This window comes from Phoenix dactylifera, unplaced genomic scaffold (genome assembly GCF_009389715.1).
Source record: "Phoenix dactylifera cultivar Barhee BC4 unplaced genomic scaffold, palm_55x_up_171113_PBpolish2nd_filt_p 000207F, whole genome shotgun sequence".
In the NCBI taxonomy this organism is placed as follows: Eukaryota; Viridiplantae; Streptophyta; class Magnoliopsida; order Arecales; family Arecaceae; genus Phoenix; species Phoenix dactylifera.
In genome coordinates this window covers 648,597-669,225 of record NW_024067723.1, presented here as the reverse complement: position 1 = coordinate 669,225, position 20,629 = coordinate 648,597, and the positions used below count along the sequence as shown (strand labels likewise).

The 20,629-nt window shown below is 36.5% G+C and overlaps 2 protein-coding genes across 4 annotated transcripts; both read left to right on the top strand.

Moving 5' to 3' along the window:
* LOC103720332 (chaperone protein dnaJ 6) lies at positions 1 to 5,668 on the top strand. 2 transcript variants are annotated; one of them, XR_606129.4, is made up of 10 exons: positions 1 to 275; positions 2,487 to 2,585; positions 2,680 to 2,781; positions 2,884 to 2,943; positions 3,058 to 3,164; positions 4,058 to 4,140; positions 4,473 to 4,563; positions 4,670 to 4,895; positions 5,027 to 5,152; positions 5,349 to 5,668. XR_606129.4 is itself a non-coding variant. In XM_008809977.4 (9 exons), exons 1-8 carry the CDS (start codon positions 171 to 173, stop codon positions 4,866 to 4,868), a joined length of 846 nt encoding a protein of 281 aa, XP_008808199.1. In that variant the 5' UTR covers positions 1 to 170; the 3' UTR covers positions 4,869 to 4,895; positions 5,027 to 5,301. The 2 variants fall into 2 exon arrangements, 1 of the variants encoding a protein (XP_008808199.1); XM_008809977.4 differs by lacking the exon at positions 5,349 to 5,668 and having other exon boundaries at positions 5,027 to 5,301.
* Positions 5,669 to 11,761: 6,093 nt separating this feature from the next.
* On the top strand, positions 11,762 to 20,268 carry LOC103720333 (serine/threonine-protein kinase Nek6-like). Of its 2 annotated transcripts, none has more exons than XM_008809979.4 (13): positions 11,762 to 12,212; positions 12,303 to 12,369; positions 12,451 to 12,516; positions 15,136 to 15,182; positions 15,260 to 15,305; positions 15,398 to 15,478; positions 15,669 to 15,711; positions 16,087 to 16,136; positions 17,697 to 17,778; positions 17,902 to 17,951; positions 18,082 to 18,155; positions 18,360 to 18,411; positions 18,492 to 20,268. In XM_008809979.4, the coding sequence occupies exons 1-13, from the start codon at positions 12,073 to 12,075 to the stop codon at positions 19,440 to 19,442; spliced, it is 1,749 nt and encodes a 582-aa protein (XP_008808201.1). In that variant the 5' UTR covers positions 11,762 to 12,072; the 3' UTR covers positions 19,443 to 20,268. The 2 variants fall into 2 exon arrangements, with proteins under 2 accessions (XP_008808201.1, XP_017701468.1); XM_017845979.3 differs by having other exon boundaries at positions 11,767 to 12,212; positions 12,451 to 12,614.
* The last annotated feature ends 361 nt before the right edge of the window (positions 20,269 to 20,629 follow it).

The window sequence follows — 20,629 nt, the reverse complement described above, 5'->3', positions numbered from 1 at the left end:
TAGATCCCGACGTCGCCATTGCGCTCTCACAGCCCCCTAGGGCACGATCGGATTTCAGTTCGATGAGCGCGGCAGGGCGAGCGCGGGAATTTACTTTTGGTCGCGCCCTCGCATAATAAATACCAGTCCTTTCCTTTCGCCTCTTCACCTTTCTTGTATCGGAGACGAAAATGGGGAGAAAGAAGAGAACCAGGGCTGCAGAAGAAGGCGAACGCGAGGAGCAAGGAATCCGAGGAAGCGAGGCATCCACCGCCACAGAGAAGAGCTTGTACGAGGTGATCTAGATTGATCTCTCTCTGGCCACACTCTCTTCCCATTTCTTGATTTATTCGAGAACTTGTGCTATGATTGCTTTTTTATCCTCCATAGTTCTTGCCCTAGCTTAAAATTTTAGGATAACATGATGCGGGAAAATAGAGATTTGGGACGATTGGTTCATTTCATTATCATTGTCATCTCCGCCGTAAAATCAGCTTTTTCGTACACCCATATGCTCTTGAAATGCCAATGGCTATGTCGGTGCTGGTCTTGGTGTGTTGATCGCAAATTTTTGCTCCGTTTCGTTGGAAATTCTCATGAATGGGGCCCTATTTTGCTCTTAAAGATCAAAATTTTGTTCAAGGTACTGATCTGTCAAACAGTTGTTTCCCAACGGCATATTTGATCACCATTTCATTGAAAATGGTCAATGATTGCAAAGTGTAAAGTGATAATGCAAGGAAACCAGAGAGTTCGTGTTCCCATTCCAGTAGCCTATCAGCTGCTTATCAGGACCTTGTGCTTTTGGAGCACTAGGATCTGTAGGTTGAGTGAACCAAAATATTTTTTGGATCCTTCCAACATGAATTCTTATGTAACCATAATCTTTTAAGATATATAGGTGTAACTTTCATGGCCTAAGATGTGAAGATGGGAAATCTAGACAACCATTTCAGTAGAAAATGAAACAAGTGACATCAAGAGGTCATAGAAGCCTAGAAAGTTGGGAAATGGATAGTAAAGAAAAAGAAGAGGGGGCAGGGTACAACAGAGGGGGAAAAAATGACTTTGAAAAGGAACTGTGTTGGCTTCCTCCTTTAAATCCTGCTTCAAAATGCGAACCAGAGAGGAAAAGAAGAAAGTAAAGAAAAAAATTTTCCTTTTGTAAATGAGATTTGGTAGATGAAAGGAAGAATGAAGAGATAAAATTGTGAAGATCCTCTGGTGTACTTAGTATTTTGGCTTTGCTATTTCCATGTGCCGCACCAAATGCTTATGGGTGAGGACAAAGAAAAATCCATGATGCCCTTGATCAACAAGGATTATTGTGAACCTGTGCTATGAACAAGAGGTGTTCAATGAACATGCTAATGCTTTAAAATCAAAAAGAAAATAATCAAAATCACAGAGTCAGCCATTCATTCTCCATATATAATTTCTGGTTGTCACATAAGTAAATAACATTTAAGGGGCTTCAGGATGTCTTTTGCTATGATTTAGGCATTTTAAAGCAAGTAGCATTACTTACAGTCAGTAACAGGTGTTTTAGGAAATGCATTTAGAAAACTAATTGTATTTAGCACTAAACAAATTGGGAAGCACCTAAACACATAAGAAATTTGAATATGATTGCTCGGGAGCTGGGACAACTTACTTGTGAAGTTGATTGCATAAGAGCACAAAATATGAGTGAAACCATATTGGTAGATGTATAGAAAAATAAGTGGGTAATCCTCTGCCTAGTGTTGCTCTGGCAAACCTCTGATGCGATGGCTGGCATAGCTGCTGCTTGGGAACATATCTTATTTGTGCAGCTAAGGCTACAAGCTGACGCAATCTGGCTTGAAATAAACACAGACATTTCCAGGACACTCTCCAACTAACCAGCTACCTTAATGCCCCCCACTCCCCACCCCAACAATGAAGAGGATCTTTACATATTGGTAAAAAAATTTATGAAATGGAAGTCACTTGAGCAATGAAGAAAATGCAAGTACACCAGTAGCAAAAGAAAATGTACATGCTGATACTGATATAGTGTGGAGCTACAAAAAACTGAGTTGGAAACATGCACATTGATGAAATTTTGGATTTACCGCATTTAATGGGAGAGTTAGAAGAATGGGCAGGGAGTCTTCGATAACACTGGTTGGAAGTTTATGTGGAAAAAAATGAAAGGTTTGTCTGGATAACTGATCCCAGATAGGAGCAGTCGAGCCACTCGTCATGGCTCTCATGTTGGAACACTTTGTAAAAAACACTGAGCCTAATATCTAGTCACTTGTGCTGACTAATTCGTATGATGCAGGGCATAGTTACAAAGGGTTTGCCCATCAAAATGCAATAGATAAATCAATTAACATTGGACCTTTGCATATTCCTGATTTTAGACAAAGAATCTCATAATACATGATTTTATAATTGTCTTTCAATACATTGAGTTTCCGAGTTCTTGTATTGGTCTTTCTTAGAAAATAAAATCCATTGAAAGTCCAATTTTCTTATAGATTCTTGGTGTAGAGAGAACTGTAACTCAACAGGAAATAAAGAAGGCATACTACAAGTTGGCTTTGCGTCTCCATCCAGACAAAAATCCTGGTGATGAGGTGCACTGTCATCCACTTTTTCAAAGTTTTCTTTTAATTCCATAGCTAGATCTCTTGAACTTTTTCTGTATCTGCTCGGTTGCTTTTATTCCAGGAAGCTAAAGAGAAATTCCAGCTCTTGCAAAAAGTGATATCTGTTCTTGGGGATGAGGAGAAAAGGACGATTTATGATCAGACTGGTTGTGTTGATGATGTTGTGAGTCCTTAAAAATCAAAATTCTTCCTATATCTTAAATTGAAGTAATTTATTTGGTGGGCATACTGTTATCCTTTTCTTATTTGTTTCTGTGCTGGTCAGGCCTTATCCGGGGAAGCTGCTGAAAATCTACAGGAGTTTTTCAGATCAATGTTTAGACAGGTATATGCAGTAAACTTAGAACACCCACCCACCCCCCTCCCTTGCTCCCAAAAAAACAGATATCACCTTTCATTTTTTTATGATCATGAAGAAGATTTTCTTACCTGGATGTAGGTGACTGAGGCTGATATTGAAGAATTTGAAGCTAACTACAGAGGATCAGATTCTGAGAAGAAGGATTTGAAGGATCTCTACACTAAATTCAAGGGAAATATGAACAGGTATTTTACACTTATATAAATGCATTTTCCTATCTTCTGCAAGGATTAGTTTCTTTCACTCGGTGATACGCTATCCACTCCATAGGGCTGGTAGTTACAAATTGAGCTTTGGCCCCTTAAAATTTTAGTTGTTTCTTTAGATGATCTTTCTGACATCGTGAAATTGTGGGATATCTACGCCTACCCCTAAGCAAAAGTCCATCTCTTATGCACCTCTAGATTCCTACTTATTAGGAAACCAGTAATCTGTTAGAAAACTTATATTACCTGGTCTTTCTAAAGATAAGAATGTTATATGAAACCTGATAATCCAAAGCCAATAGAATCACAAGTGTTGGGTCACCTGGAGAAAAGAAAGAAGGAAAATCACAAAAAGAAGGGACAGGAAGCAAGGATGACTAGCAAGACATCCCCCCATTCTACCTCATGCTAACTATCAACATCCCCCCATTCCACCCCATGCTATCTTTATTGTTTTCTTCCCTTGTCAAGAATCTCTGTATTTCTCTTATGTTTCTTCATGGGATATGAAGGGGTACTTCATATTTCTTTTGTTGATGCTTTAAAATTAACGGGTCAAAGCAACTCTTAAATAAAGAAAAGTTTTTAAGCAACTGAGAATTATATATTGTTTTAACACTATTTTTGATTTGTGCACTTGTTATGCATTCAAGCAAATTAATGTATAGAGATCTTCTGATTATTTTTTTTTCTAATATTTTTATTCGAAAATGGATTATAGATCATGAGTTGTTATTTTTGTCACCTCTCAGCTGAAATCCTGGTTTCGCCCCTGGGCACAGCATGTTTTCAGTAATATGGTTCCCAGGGAGTCATTGTGCTAATCTCCTCCAGGTATATAACTTGTTTGACATCATATCTTTGTCATCCAGGCTTTTTTGTTCAATGCTTTGTTCTGATCCGAAGCTGGATTCACACCGATTCAAGGATATCATTGATGAAGCGATAGCTGAAGGTATGGTTTGTTTTTCACTGTCCACAGTCTGAAATATATAAATCTACTACTCTTTCTCTCTCTATAAATATAAATATAAATACAAATATAAACAATGTTTGGTGAATAAACATCAATTATTTTCTTTAAGTGTAGGGAAAAACTTATCAAGTTGTTATTCAGTTAACTATGGTCACCCCCAACCAGTCCTGCATTTGTAATCTTTCTAATGATTTCTCCTAGCTACTGTGTTTAGAGAATGACAGGTGAATGTAGGGTTTATAGTTTTGTTTACTGTGATACGTTCTTTAGTATGCTTGAGGCACTAATTAATTTGCATGTTCTTATTATAGGTGAACTGAGAACGACAAAAGCATATCAAAAATGGGCAAAACTAGTGTCTGAAACCAAGCCACCTACAGATCCTATAGCAAAAAGGGGAAAGTGAGTTCTTTAACTCTAGAACTTCTTTGGGTGATCATGCAGGAGACTCTTTTGAGCCTTCATAATTTTTGAATCCCAGCCTCCATAATTTCTGAATTCTCTGCAGGAAGAAGAAGCAACCATCAACAGATCTAGTTGCCATCATTTCACAGCGTAGTAGCCAGAGGAAAGAGCAGTTTAACTCTATACTCTCATCCATAATGTCTAAGTACAATGGGGAAGTTACTCCAGAACCAACAGAAGAAGAGTTTGAGAAGGCCCAGCAAAGGCTTGAAAGCAAGCAGGCAAAAAGACGGAAACCCTAATGAAGCAATGCTGTGGAGTCTTCTCTGGTAGAATTCCTAGTCTCATGCTATGTATTTCATTGTTTCAGTGCGAGTAGCTTATCTTACTGGCTCTTACCTAATATTCAGATAGATGCCCATTTAGAAGCCTCACTTTGATGGATGATTTTAATTTACAGGTGACAGTTCTAACTGGAACCTGGTCCTATGTGAGGTATCGGTGTTATCAAGAATGGTTGATAGCTGAAGTTAACAGTTCTCTCGCACCTAGCGGATCTTCTACATACTGCCAGGAGTAAGCTGAGGTTTGAGTTGTTATTACAAGATCAGTAGCCTAAATTGAGTAAAACACCAAACATTTGCTTTAGGCGATAAAGAAATACTACTAGCTATTGTTCTACTTCTGGTGAAGTGACAGGGTGCTTATAATTTTTTTTTGGGTGATTGCGTGCTATAGATCCTGCTCATGATTCTTTTTTCTTTCGTCCATTTCTTTTTTAGGGATAATTATGAGATTACTTGACTTCCTGGAATGGTCTATGGTTACTGTTGAAGACGTAATGGCAGCCAGAATTCTTGACAGCTTTCTTAACTAGTAAACCGCTTGCACGCTGCACGGGAATCTCAGGAGAACCTAATGAGACGAGCATATATGAAAATCTGAATAATTTATGACAGAAAAAAACATGAACTGTTTACACATTTGATAATGTTGATTAGTGTACAACTATGTACGCTGCTAAAGTAGTATGCAGTATCAGGACTTACTCTGACATGAATCTATATACAATTTGTATTAAGTTCAAAACAAATAAGAAATTATTCATGTACATGTTTATATTTGTCAATCAGAAACCAATATAATAATAAGCAAATAACCTTTTTTTTAAAAAAAACAAGCGAACTAATGTAAGGTGACAATAGTATAATTTTATACAAAAAAACAACAAATCATTTAACAACCCTTTCTTTTATTGTCCAGAAGAAAGGTTGGGGAGGGGGGGATAATTCTATAGCAAAAATTTGAGGCAACTAAAATGCAGTTATGCATCTATGCTAAGCTTTTCAGAAAAGGTTTGCCATATATTAAGCACAATCAATTAGTTTTCTTCATTTTCTCGAAAGGAGTGAAAGAGGAAAAAAATATGTAATTTACTAATAAACAAATGTCAAGTTAAATTGTCCTTTCATAATTTTTCTTAAAAGAATAAAAAAAGGGTTCTTTCATAATACAAATTGATTGTAAAAATGGTGAAGTCTCATGTTCTGTGCTACCTATAAATATGATAAGAACAAAATATGATTCCGTCAAAATTCATTTTTTATGTAGCAATATCACGAAGAACCCACAACAAGCTTGAGATAATGGCTGAACAATTTTGATCTCCATTACAATATATATGTAATAATGTTCAAAACATAACAATCATTATAATGGTAATCACTTGTAATGGTTATCTTGTATTATAACAGCCCATTATGATATAAATAACAGGCATTGTTTGCATTTGTACTGTTTGTCTGAATAAAATCTAATTTTTTTTAAAATTATTTTTTTAGTTGTTCTCTTTAAAGTACCTAAAAATAATAATTTTTATTAAGTGAACAATGAGTTGGAAAATAATGTTGCCATGTTTTAGATATTTTCCATTATAAAACTGTTAGAACAGCTGTTATAATGATGGCTAACACAACGCCAACAAATTTGAAATCACTTATTATGTGGCAGATAATTCCCATTATAACCATTATAATGATCCATAATGATTTTGGTGGCCAGAATAATTCTATTGAAATCTTGGCCAGCATTGATACATTGAATATATGCATATCCTATCACACTTTTAAAATGAATTTTATGTGGGAAGTTTTTGTATAAGCAAACCATTTACCTGTTTGTTGCAATCAAAGATGCTTCAAGAATTATTTATATTTCAATCATCATATGATTGACCAAGAACATTACGGTCACATAATTTGTTAGACACATCATGGGAGTAAATCTTTACAGCATAGAACTTTTACTTTTTTTAAAATCGTACACATTACGTGCCTATCAATGTAAACAATTTATAAAATTTGAGGAATACAGCATAGTATATGTTTTTGTATCAAAATTAAATCAAATTACTCAACAATCATTTTTTTCGTGTATCCAGCATTTTTGAATTAATTTTTAACAGCCAAATTTTATTCGTGGTCAATTACTTTGTAATTGGATGCTAGTAGTATCATAGGAAATCTAACCATAGACATCAATTTTCGGGCGCTGGATTACATTAAGATTGATGCCTTGGTTGATCTCTGTGCATCTGCACTTTCCCTTGATCATAGTGGTCTTAATAACTGCATCATTCTATTGTAGAGGATCTCCATCAGAAGCCTGACTGACCAAACATTATTTTCCCCATCGATTGTGATGTGTAGTTATTAATTATATATAACGTGAATGAGTTGAATTACTTATCCTCTATCTACTAGGCAACTGGGATTGTGAAAGATGCTTCAGTAGAAATATTTTTATTATAGCTTCAACTCATTTCCAAGAAAAAAAAGGTTCTTGCTCATTTATAAATTTTATAACACAAATATAACAATGTTATAATGGAAAAATAGTAATGATATTATCCAAGTCATTATTTATGTATAAAACATTATTTTCCTTATGTTACAAATTGTAATAGGATTGGATTTTGAAAATTATTATTATAATAGCAAATAACCTATTATAATAATAATTATTCTTTTCTTTATTATAACTAGCGTTGCAAAGGGGTCGAGCCGGCTTGTGAGCCGATTCGATCCCTTTCTGGAGATATATATCTCAAGTCGGGTCAAAAAATTGGATTCATTTCAAAACCACGTCAGTTTTAACCTTTGTATTTTCCAATTTGATTTGCCCAACCATCTCATGTAAAACCTAAGCTTAATTTGGTGAATAAAAAATAGAGGCAACTTGACCTAATTTGTTCCAACCTAATCGAAAATCTCAATTATTTAAATCCCCATTTTCTTCAAGCTAACTTCTTTTCATATAAATCAATTTCTCTTTGTTCATCTTAACTGCCCCATATCTCTTTATCTATTTTCACTTAATTATATTTATACATTCATTTGTGGATTTGTATTTATAATAATCTCAAGTACGTAGATATTTATTTACTAAATTAAAGGCGCAGCTCTAGTGTCAGATTTTCGGTCTGAAATCATCTCGATGGCTGATCTGGTGCTTTGATTGGTGTAACTCCCGTGATGCTATGTCAGGCACCATATTAGATTGGTAAATGATAAATAGTTTGATAAAGATTTCAACCACAGATTTTTAAATTTAAGATTTAACTATAATGGCTTGGGGCTCCCTTCATTATGTTATATACAAAGAAATGGGGGAAAAACTGTGGTTGTGACAATTCAAATGTTTGCATCAATTATCACCCCAAAATAGATCGTACAGCCAGAAAAAGAAAATATGCTTATCACAATATTATTGGGACAGTAGCACTTATTTTTCCATTAGTATCTGTTATTTTTTTATTATAATATCGTTATAATAGTTATTATCGTAATAAAATTTTCAATTATCACCCCAAAATAGATCGTACAACCAGAAAAAGAAAATATGTTTATCACAATATTATTGGGACAGTAGCACTTATTTTTCCATTAGTATCTGTTATTTTTTTATTATAATATCGTTATAATAGTTATTATCGTAATAAATTTTTTTGATATTATGTACTGTAGAAATATTTCGGTGGTCAGCACCGTGGATCGTTTCCCTTCTATCCTGGCTACGTGTCTTATCCAGTGAATTTCTTACTTGATATTTTAAGTTTTTCGTCGTTTCTTTTGAACGCTTGCGTACCTCGGTGCTGCTGCAATCAGCCAAGCTAAATCAAGGTGAAAAAAAATTCTAATGCCAATTTTTAGGATCAATCTATCTCCGTCCCTTCCATGATCCCAAAACATATAGGGCTCGTTTGGTTCGCAGAAAAAGAAGGGAGAAAAGTATAGTCAACCGGAAAGTAATGAGATGTCTTTTGTTTGGTTGGAGTTTTCAAAGGAGAGAGACGGAAAAGTTGTATTCCCATGGGAATATGATTTTCACATTTCATTGAAAAGTCTTTCCCATGAGAAACATGGGAAAGTTATTTTCTTATGAGGCAGGAACCACTCCATTTTCTCTTTTTCCTAAAAAGGCCCTTCAGCATTAAAGAAGCATTAAAGAGACATTAAAAATCTAAATTTTATTAAGGGCCTAATAGGAATTATATATAACTTTTCCAGGAAAGTGGATGGCCAACCAAACATAAGTATTTTGGAAATTTGTCATTTTTTCATGGTCAACCAAACATGCCAAAAGTACTTTTCTAGGCATCTTCTTTTTAGGAATTTATTTTTCAGAAATTATATTCTTAAAAGGAAAAATGCTTCCGCGAGCCAAACGAGCCCAGAACTAGGCCCATTTCACGATGACCAATATTTTCATAGCAGTGAGATGCGTTAGATCGAGGTTGAAACAATCTGTACGAACCAAGAATGTGTTCCAAATTATTTGAGCTAGTTGTTACGGTCTATTCCGGCCCTACCGAGCCGGCTGCAGAGGCGCATCACACGCTGCCTTTCCTGCAAAAGTAATGAGTGATTTCAACGGGTCATATGATCATCCCGTGACTTAATTTGCACTCAAATCGCAAACCATAAAAACTCCGAGTTCAGCTCTGATCTTATGCAATAATTTCCATACCTGCCATTGGAATATTTAAATATAAGAGATATCTCCATTTGGGAAAAATTGTCAATAAAAATCGTTGCCTTCGAGCTGTCTTAATGACTCTTGCTTTCAACCAATGAAGTCTATGTCAAGGATTGGACGCGCTGCTATCTCTCCAGCCATGAAAAACCACCAAGAGGTGCATTTTTTCTGTTTTGGCTGCTTATGAACAAGAGACGAGGGGGATGAGGAGAACCTCACCTGCATAGCAAACTCCACTAAACTCCCTCACTGCTGGAAAGTGTTCGATGCGAGCAAAACATTTTTTACTCATATCCTCCCCTTCTATGGCAGAGCCTTATTAACGTGGTAGCCCTATCCCCGTGTGAGTACATCATACCAGCACCACCTAAGTAACGGCAGATCAGATAGCGACTCCACCGAGCAAATCAGGCGGAAGTATCCGATCTTTGCATTTAATCAACGCCCGCGCGTTTCAAACCTGGACCACTCCGGTGGAATCAAAGCCTCGTTCCCACCGTGCTACCACCTCGATGGTACCAAGAGGTGTTTCAAAAGCCCTTCTTTTTTTTGTTGCCATTTACCAAATTAACCTTCTTTACAGGTGGCTTTGCTTGGATGGACTATGTAGAGTTTATATAGTATTTTATTTTCGAATTTTATTTACCGCATTCACACTTTACGAGTATGAGCTACCATTATATATATATATATATATATATATATATATATATATATATATATATATATATATATATATATATATATATATATATATATATATATATATAAAGACTATTTACCAAATTTTTCAAGCAGTTTCTCCTAGTTTTGTTTTTATATTTCTTTTATTTTCCCTCAACCATTTACCAAGGGACTTTTGGATCACTTAGCTGAAATTAAGATTATGCAAAAGCCTTGCATTTTTAAGTGGTTTCTGCTATACGATTTTTCCAAGAAGTAAGATAAAAGGAGAGTTTAGCTGAAATCAAGGGGAGGTTGGGGTTGAGCCTCAGTATCCAATGCCTAATAAATTTGGTAAGAACTCTTGGCTTTCATTTGGGTCATCAATATTTTTATCGAACCCTTTAGTAGGGTATGTTCTAAGTGTTAATCCACCTCTTACAAACAAGCTTTGAATTTTATCCATGATTTTAGTTGTTAAGCTAGAAAATTTTGTTTGCAGCAAATTATGAATTATAAGGTCTCCTGTCAAAGTTAGATCACTTATGAGTTATGATTAAATTTTTACTCAATTATGAGTAGCTTTTATCTTGAGCATCAAATAATCATGCTAGAATTTAGAGAAATCAAAAATATAGCTTTTAGGTACATGTTGTGATGCTAAAGTGGGCTGAAGGTATCATTCATTTCAATATTAAAAGGATGATCTTGTATGTCTTCTATACAGAGAACCAAACTACTGGATAAGTCACAAGAACTAGTAATTTGCATTTGAGAAAAGAGAAAAGAGCATTTGATGAATAACCATGATCAAAGCAATGAAAAATATTTAGAAGTAATTTTTCAACAAGTATGCTTTTCATGTACATATTTTTTTTTCTCTTTGTTATTTATTTTAGAATAGGTATAAATTAAAGTGGTGATTATTATTAAAAAATGCTTATAAAAATAACGAAGGAAGAAGTGGATGTTCATGAAGTCGGCTCATAAGTCTCCACAAAGATAAAACATGCGAAGAGAGAGTACTTGATGGTTAGCTGCAATACCAACAATTAATCTATTAGAAACATATTTTCATAAATATATCCTTCATTCGTCATAATTCTTTTCTTTTTACTTCATTTTTCAAAGTTTATAAAAAAAAAAAGACAAAATAGAAATTCTATAGTAATTTTAAAATATATTTTGTTGGAAATTGAAAATTTTATAATAAAAGGAAATATATGTGGAGAAAAAAACCTAAAGTTTGCGTTACAAACACCAACGAAGATGATAATAACCTCATCAATTCATGTCACTTTTAACGCCAAGTCCCTCCCCATCCGAAACGCTTATGCAAGACTCCTATCACTGCCTGCCCATTAAAAGAAAGAAAAAAAAGCAGCAGGGAACAAGGACAAGAGACCAGAACAGCTGTCGACCGTCGATCCACTCCATCCGGACCCCACCCCGCCCCATCCGACGGACAACAACCCCCAGGCGGCGGTCCCCTCCGGCCATCATTCCCTCCTCCTACTCTCCAATGCCAAGCAACCTTTCCGCCCACCTCTCGCCTTCCCCTTTCCTTTCTCTTTAAATAACTTCCTCATTTCATTTTTCGAAAAAAATAATATTCCCTTCCCCGCCAAGCTTCCCAAGCCATTATTACCACCACTTCGCCGAGCAAATCCATCTCGTTCCCCCCGCGTGACACCGATCTGAGCGTTTTGATGCCTCTGCGGACTCCTTTACTCCCCCCGCTCCTAACGCCATGATCGCCATTTAATTCTCTCCCTGTGCTTCCTCTTCCTTCTCTCTTTATTTAACATGGTTCGGAGAGGCGGTGGGTCGAAGGAGGAGTCGGAGATGGAAGGCGGAGGCGAGGAGTGGTACGATGTGGTGGAGCAGATCGGGAGGGGTTCCTTCGGCGCCGCCTTCCTCGTCCTCCACAAGACCGAGCGCAAGAAGTAAGCCCTCCATCTCCGTCTTCTTTGCATCTCAGCCGTTCGATTGGTGTTTTTCTTTTTTCCTTTTCATGATTTCTTTTGGCATGGCAGGTATGTGCTGAAGAGGATACGATTGGCGAAGCAGACGGGGAAGTTCCAACGCACTGCTCATCAGGAGGTAATTACCTAATTCAAGGTTTTACGAATATGCTTTGTGATTTGCGTACCGATGGAGGGGTTCTTGTGATCTGTGGCGCAGATGGCTCTGATGGCGAGTCTGAGCAATCCGTACATCGTCGATTACAGAGACGGCTGGGTGGACAAGGTAGAGTTTGCTATCGCCCTTCGAAACGCTCGTACACACGATCGTGTACACTCGAATACGGATTTCGAGAAAAGAGTAACGATGCTATAGGCCCCCCGGTATGTGCATTAAAAAAAAAAATAAAATCATCCAGCCACTTTGAGCGTCTCTCGTGGCAATTTGTTGGTATATAGAACTATAGAATGACTAGGAGCAGAAAGTTAGGCTCTAAAATAAAAATAAAAATAATTGGCGTTTCGTTTAGTTAGAGAGAGTTTTATTTTTATTTTTATTTTAAAAAATAGAAATATCTCAATCGTTCAAAACTCAGTCTTAACCTTTTTTTTTCTTCTAGTATTAATATTTTATTTCTATCTGATTCTGATTTCGGTTACAAACTAAATGTGGTGGAGGGTATGACTATTCTGATTTCTATTTTAATCTATTCTAAATTTGATTCCGATTTTCATTGCAATCTAAGTGCACCCTAAGTTTGTTTCTGGTAAGCAAAAAGACAAGCTTGGAGAACAAAGGATTTATATCCAATGAAGCCGGAGCATGTGTGTCATAAGTGGCAAGGACTCTTAGCATTGGAAGCAAGGATCGATGGAAATTCTATGGAAGTGACATATCCCATCCACTAGAATGGTGTCATGTTGACTTGCTGATGAGTTATAGCAGAGATGAACTCAAGATTGAATCGGAGATGTCTAGTATTTGAGAATTATTTGTCTATTGAACAATGGTTATGATTTACTCTGTCGTATATCATGAATGTTATGTGCTATCTCATGTACTATATAAGGCACATTCAATTATAACTATCATACAATACATAACAGCTATGATTAGAAGATCAGACCTCTAGAAATAATCATGATCTAAAGACGATGATGCTTGGTAGGAAAAGTAATTTTATGCATAGACTAACTGGATATATTTTGACAAAGAAATTTCGTGTATGAGTTTAGAATTTTATGATTATGTTGAGCCCTCCGCAAAATATGGCAAATAAGCGTCAATCCTTAGTTTGGTCATGTTTAAAGGTGGGAGCTACAATGGAACTTCAGTATTTTTACTCTATAAAATTCTAAAACTCATCATATAGCTAATGACATATTTAATTTCTAAATCAAAATGTATATAATTTTTTTATTAAAGAATATAGTGGTTACTCATCATTGGTCATGTTTCTACATGATACCTTTCACTTGGAGAGATGGGTGCCAAATTGGTTGGGCTTCCATGTACTCGCACTTTATTAGTGAACACCTAAAGGTAACATTTGTATATCTTTGACCTTGTAACTAGTACATAGCAACCCTAGACCCCATGCCAAGATCAATTATCCTTCCTTGGGAAGGGAATCCATTGTGAGAGAGAGAGAGAGAGAGAGACTTTTGTCATTAATATTGAGAGAGAGAGAGGGAGACTTTTGTGATTAAAATTTATGTAAAAAGATATTCATAAGAACTCGAGATAAGGGGCTTCCCCGCTGTATTCCTTTTTCAATGAATGCAACACTTGAGAGAGAGAGAGAGAGAGAGAGAGACTTTTGTGATTAACATTGAGAGAGAGAGGGAGACTTTTGTGATTAACATTGAGAGATAAAGGGAGACTTTTGTGATTAACATTGAGAGAGAGAGGGAGACTTTTGTGATTAACATTGAGAGAGAGGGAGACTTTTGTGCTTAACATTGAGAGAGAGAGAGAGAGAGAGAGAGAGAGAGAGAGAGAGAGAGAGAGAGAGAGAGAAGGTGCACCCACTTTTGTCACTAATATTGAGAGAGACATGAAGAATTTAATATAATTTAACATGTGAGAATTGAGATCCTAATCTACAATTATAGACTATCTTCTCCACATCACATTACTTTGGTGAACGTGGCATCATTCATGCCAAACATTTCTCAGCTGTCATGTACATGAGCAGATAAAATGGTTTCTCACGAGCCTGGCTACTACTTATAATATTTTGAATGGATGTGATTTGCACATAATTATCACATTTATTATTTTCTAACAACTAGATCAATAAACAAACATTATCGGCTATAAATTATTTTCAGTATTATACTTATTTTAACATACATACACATATAGTTTAACAGATTTCGAGTAAACTAGCATTAAAGTTGCAAATCACCTATTTGGTCACTTTCTTTATTCGACCAGATCCCTCGGACCCTCCAACTAGTCTCTTTTCCTCGATACTTTCTTTGTTCTTGGCTTCATACTCTCCTCTGGTGTACAACATATTAGTGAACATTGACTTGTGGCATCCAAACAGATCTTTGATTGAAATGAATGTACATCAAATTGGCACAACCATCCATCATATATTCCTTTTAGCCACATAGGTTGCATGTAAGGGAAGCATAGATTGCTCGCCTAGAGAACATCTGCTGAAAGAAATAGAAAGGCAAAGGTAGGCAAAATTGGAACCTGTTACTCTTAGAGACTTGAAAATTGTAACATCAGTTTAGTAACTAATACTCCTGTTTCTGAGCAACATATAGTAAAACCTTTATGAGTGGGTTCTCAAGCGACTCGATAAAATTTCTATCATTGTTATCCATGCTATAAAACTAGACTTCTTTTTTCATTCGAGTTGGAGGTAACTCTGTCTTCTCTTTGCAGGGGAGTTCTGTTTGTATTGTGACTGGTTATTGTGATGGGGGAGATATGTATGTAATAAGATTTCACCTTTCTCCTGATATCATTGGCTTTCTTCTCTCCCATTCTAACCTTGAGTCCGAAACAGGGCTGAGAGGATAAAAAAGGCCAGAGGAGTGTTGTTCTCAGAGGAGGTAAGGAAAACCATGTTATGTGTCTCGCCTATCATAAAAATCACCTAAGTGCTGTTTAACTTCTCACGCATCAACTTTTTTCTGATAAACAGAAGGTATGCAAGTGGCTGACCCAATTGCTTTTGGCCGTCGATTACCTGCATTCCAACCGTGTTCTCCATAGGGATCTCAAGGTATAACCATCTACTGCTTTGTAAGCCAAGTACTAAAACCGACAGTTCAACCTTCTTCCAAACAAAATTGTTAATGTAGGACTACTTACTTTGGTGGTAATTACAGATGTTTTAGAGCATCTCATTCCATTTTTTTCCCCTTTTCCTTTCTTTTTGAGTCATAGAATAACCCATTTGCATTTGATTTCAGTGTTCTAACATATTCCTAACGAAGGACAACAACGTACGGCTAGGTAAGATTGAGATCACTCCTGCTAACGCTACAATAGCAATCTGAGTTGTTTATCACATACTGCACATATTGCATGCTACTGTATGATGATATTACCGAAGGATTGTATCCCAAAATCTGTTTGGAACCCTTGGGCGCTCATATCGGCAAGTCCTAAAATAACATGGTAGTTCATAAAACCTATCAATAGCATATCACTAATTTTATATAGTTTGCTCTCCAAGTTCTGCAAAATGGATTAACATTCTAATATGAAAAATATACACACTCTGCAGAACAGCTTGTGCTCATACTACATAGTATACCAGGCATCAAAAGAGAATAAATGGCTTCTTATTCTCTCTCTTTTTTTAAGCGGTTTCGTGGATTGCTGCAGGGGATTTTGGACTCGCAAAATTGCTCAATTCAGAAGATCTTGCTTCTTCGGTACAGCCCTTTAAATCACTTGCTCTAAGTTCAGTAAGGACATCATAGTTTGTTCTGAAGGTATAAAGATGCCTGATATGCCAACCTCTAACAGATACAATTCATTCAAGTGGTCTGTTACTTGTATGATTGCAAGCATGCCTATATTGAACCCAAACAAAGACAATCAATCGTAAGAGATAGCAAAATTACACTAACATGTTTGAGACTCCTATCAATTTTGTTCATGAGCTTGAAAGTTCAGTCATGGTTACCACCACTAGGAAAGAAATAAAAGACCGGCCATTTATTTTACTTCTGGTCCAGAAATAAATTTGAATGTATCATGTACAAAACTTAACAAAGATGGACAATATTATCTTCTTTGCTATTGCCATTAGAAACTTGCTTGATGCAATAATGCACAGCCATTATAATTCTTTAAGACATGGTGATATGAATGTATAAATATTACCTGTATTTCTCCTCCAAAGATCCCTTGATTAATGGAAGGAGATGGCTAAGCCAAAGGAGGGGCAACAGCATAATTTCAATCTTAGCAGAAGAGAGAATAGGGTTCTAAGGGCAGAGATTCGGATATGTCAGAGCTCCCAAAAGTTATTGGCTTATCATTTTCTTCTCTCCTGTCAAAGGCTGCCTTCTTTGCCCTTTTTGCCTTTTTTCTTTAAGAAAATTAAGAAAAGGATTGCAACATGATATCTGTGATGCATATAGTTTACTCAATCATGAATTAAAAAAAAAGCATGTAACTGAGACCCACATTCATTCTGACCTATGCTATAATGTTTTGATTAAAATCACAAGTTTAACCATCCATCTTATTTGCGATTGTTTCACTGTTATTTTGCTTAAAGAAAAAAATATCCATCTTAGTCTTCTCTAAAGACCTTAGTGCAAGATGCTACCAATGAATAATAACATCCTTCTCCCAACTAAGCTAAATTAGCCACCTCTTTTTCCTAATTTCTCTCACTCAGACGCATTGGCAATACTTGGTCTATGCCTTCCCTGATTAGTTCACACAGGCAACATTTATCAAATTTGAAATCACTTAAAGGATAACCACCTGGTTCCTTCTAGAGAAACTTGTTATATCTGACATTGGATGACTGCCTTCACTAAAGAGATGTGAGATGTTTTTTCCCATCATGAATCCACAACCTGTTAGATTGGAAATCGACTGACCTAAGTCAGTTCCAATTAGTTGCAAGCCAGATTCCTTGAAAGAACCTGAATCATCAAAGTTGATGTTTACGAAATCAACTTCTATCACTAAAGATAGGAAACGTCTAAGCTTCTTTTATTAAAACAAATGCTATTGTCCAAAAAAAAAAAAAAATCCTCCACCATATTGGTCCATTTGAAGGAACAGAACCAAAGAAAAATCATATTTGCAACCAAAAAGCAACATAATTGAAGCATTCAAGCATGGTTCTGTGACATAAAATGCTGCTCTTTTGCATTATAAAAGATTAAATGATATTTGCTACACACATGGAAAAATGATCTTCTAATTTAGTTCTCTTTCAGATATCTTATAATATTTTGCACTCTCTGTAGGTTGTAGGCACTCCCAACTACATGTGCCCTGAGATACTAGCAGACATACCCTACGGCTACAAATCAGATATTTGGTCACTTGGTGAGACTTAGCATCAAGCTTTCAAATTTGAGTGAGTGCACATGCACACTTCAGAGACCCAGCAAGCATGAATAACACTTATTATTATTATTATTTTGTATTGTCTCCTATTACAAAGTTCAGGTTGCTGTATGTTTGAGATTGCAGCACATCGCCCGGCATTCCGAGCCCCAGTAAGTACATCAAGATATATTTTAAATGTCGAATCCTTTGGCTGCGGACAGAGCAAATCTCCTAGTATTGTTAAATGAGAAATTAATCTAACCAAACACACCCCACCTTGCTATGAAAATATTTGGACAGGACATGGCAGGATTGATCAATAAAATAAACAGATCCTGCATATCACCGATGCCCACTGTATACTCTTCTTCACTGTGAGTATGCTGTCCTCCATAGTATCTCAAATCTGATATTTTGTTAACCTTGCTACAGATAACAACTTGATGCCATGCAATTGATCTCGTAAATTATATACAGCATCAATTCTATTTACACTAACTACTGCTGTAGTTGGTTTCAACTATAGATTCATCACAAACAGCTTTATCAATTGAGATCAAATGCTATATAAATGACAGGAAGCGATTGATCAAATGCATGCTGAGGAAAAATCCAGAACATAGACCTACTGTGAGTTCCAATGACCCTCCTTTATCTAAGCAATTCAAACACTTCAACACATGCTTATGTCTATAGTTCCATATGTTCAGGCTGCAGAGCTATTGAGGGACTCCTATTTGCAGCCATATCTTGCTGAATCCTGTAATCCTTCTCCTATTTACCTTCCAATAAAGAGTAACAACAACAGTTCACCAGAGAAACGAGCAAGAAGCCGAGGTAACAGTCAGCCACAAGCTGGCACCGTCGGTAGTCGTAGTGCGGCAGGAGATGATGCATCAAGACAGTCAGGACATGTAGCTCAACCAATAAGAAGGAATAAAGGAAGCTCATCAAGAAAGTCCATTAATGACACAGTAGATCTCCACTCTGCTGGTAACCTGAATAACAATGAGATTAAGAGGATTGATCCTAGTAGTTCTAAGATATGGACGCGTACTGATGTTGACGAAAGAGGACAGGATTATAATGGCAGCCTCCTGGTTAAGAATACAGATGAACAAGAGAAATTTAAAGGCAATCAACTAACCAGTGAAAAAATTGGGTGCATGCCTACAGAGAAACACCAAACAGACCAAACTGATGGAACTCTAATACGCACCTTGAAGGTGGAAGCTACTGCTATGGACTCAAAAGGAGTGAAGTCAGATGACATATGTGTACAATGTGAGACATCGGTAAGAAGTGGAGATGAAGCAGGCCCAGCAAGACCTGCTAGCATCCCTCTCTTGCAAAGAACAAAAACTGACATAGAAGAGACAGGTGGAGTTGCAGAAGTGACCTCATCTGTGAGCACACTTACCCTTGTAAATGGTGATAGCATACAAGCTGAGTGGGACAACTTGAACATTATCCAGCAAAGAGCTAATGCTTTGGAGTCCCTCCTTGAGCTATGTGCACAGCTGCTAAAGCAGGAGAGGCTTGAGGAACTTGCTGCTGTACTAAGACCATTTGGAGAGGAAGTTGTATCATCTAGAGAAACAGCAATCTGGTTGACAAAAAGTCTCATGTCTGCACCTAAATTTGGAGGGCCCAAAATCTAATAGAAACTACAGCTGGTCAGACACCAGTTCCTAGCATTTGTAGGACCAGAGGAGTAATACTGGCATTTAGAACAAGCTGCTGCCAAATGCAATGTGTTTCTGCCAATCTATGGAGCTGTTTTTTCTCAACCCCTGATTTTTTAGCTTAAATGAAACACAATAAATATTCTCTAAGGAATGATTTAATTAATCTTGGGGTGCAATTATAGTGATATATGGTGTGATGTTGTAGTTGGCACAACAGCTATATTATATGTCATTACAGGGGCATACCAAGCCCCCATACCATAGCATATCCAGTCAGTGCAGCATATTGCATACAAGCTAATACAGCTTAGTCCTTAAAACCGTTCTCACCAATAAGAATTGCATCTAGAGATAAGACGAAGTGGATGCACTGTCGTCAGCAGTTGGACAAACAGCACTCAGTGGTTCATACTTACGGAACACCTTGACCTCATGCAAGGCAACTGTAGTTACAAATGACATCTGCTGTCGGCAAAGAATAACTTCACAGCAATCAATAAATACAGTAGCTGCTAACTATCTTTTGTTCTTTGCTGTCAAGAAATGATTATCCAAGGCAATTTAACAGAATAATGGCGGGCCGGAGAGCATCAAACAACAAGAGAACCTGAAGACTACCAACTTGGTGCCGAGCTTCATATTTTTACTCAATGACTTGTGTTATCAGTTGATCTCTACAGACAAATAATGAACTTAATAACTTGTAGCAGGATGCAGAAATTATTTTTGGTACAATCCCCTTGAGAATCTGTTGAAAATTTCCTAATAGAATTCAAAAAAAGAATCCTTGTTTTTGTGAATTTGATAGTTCTTTTTTCTGTCATTGGGAGGCATTGTTGTTATCAAGTTTTATACAAGAGGTCCTACCAAGGCATCCACTGTTGACATACTCTTAAATTTTAGGGTAAATGCAGTTACCCAAGGTACCAGCTTATTCTAAATTTGAAAAAGAATAGGCTTAATACCAAAGATTTCTGTGTTGCTATCCATTATGGTAGATGGAGAATGGCGATATCTAGAGTATTGATAGATTTTAAGAGCTATGAATGGTTTTTCTGGAAAACAGCATAACAATGGAGAAATTACCAACATGGAAGATTTGTTTGATGAAATTCTAAAATTGGTAAATTGGATAAGCATAATACTTGCAACCCATGAAT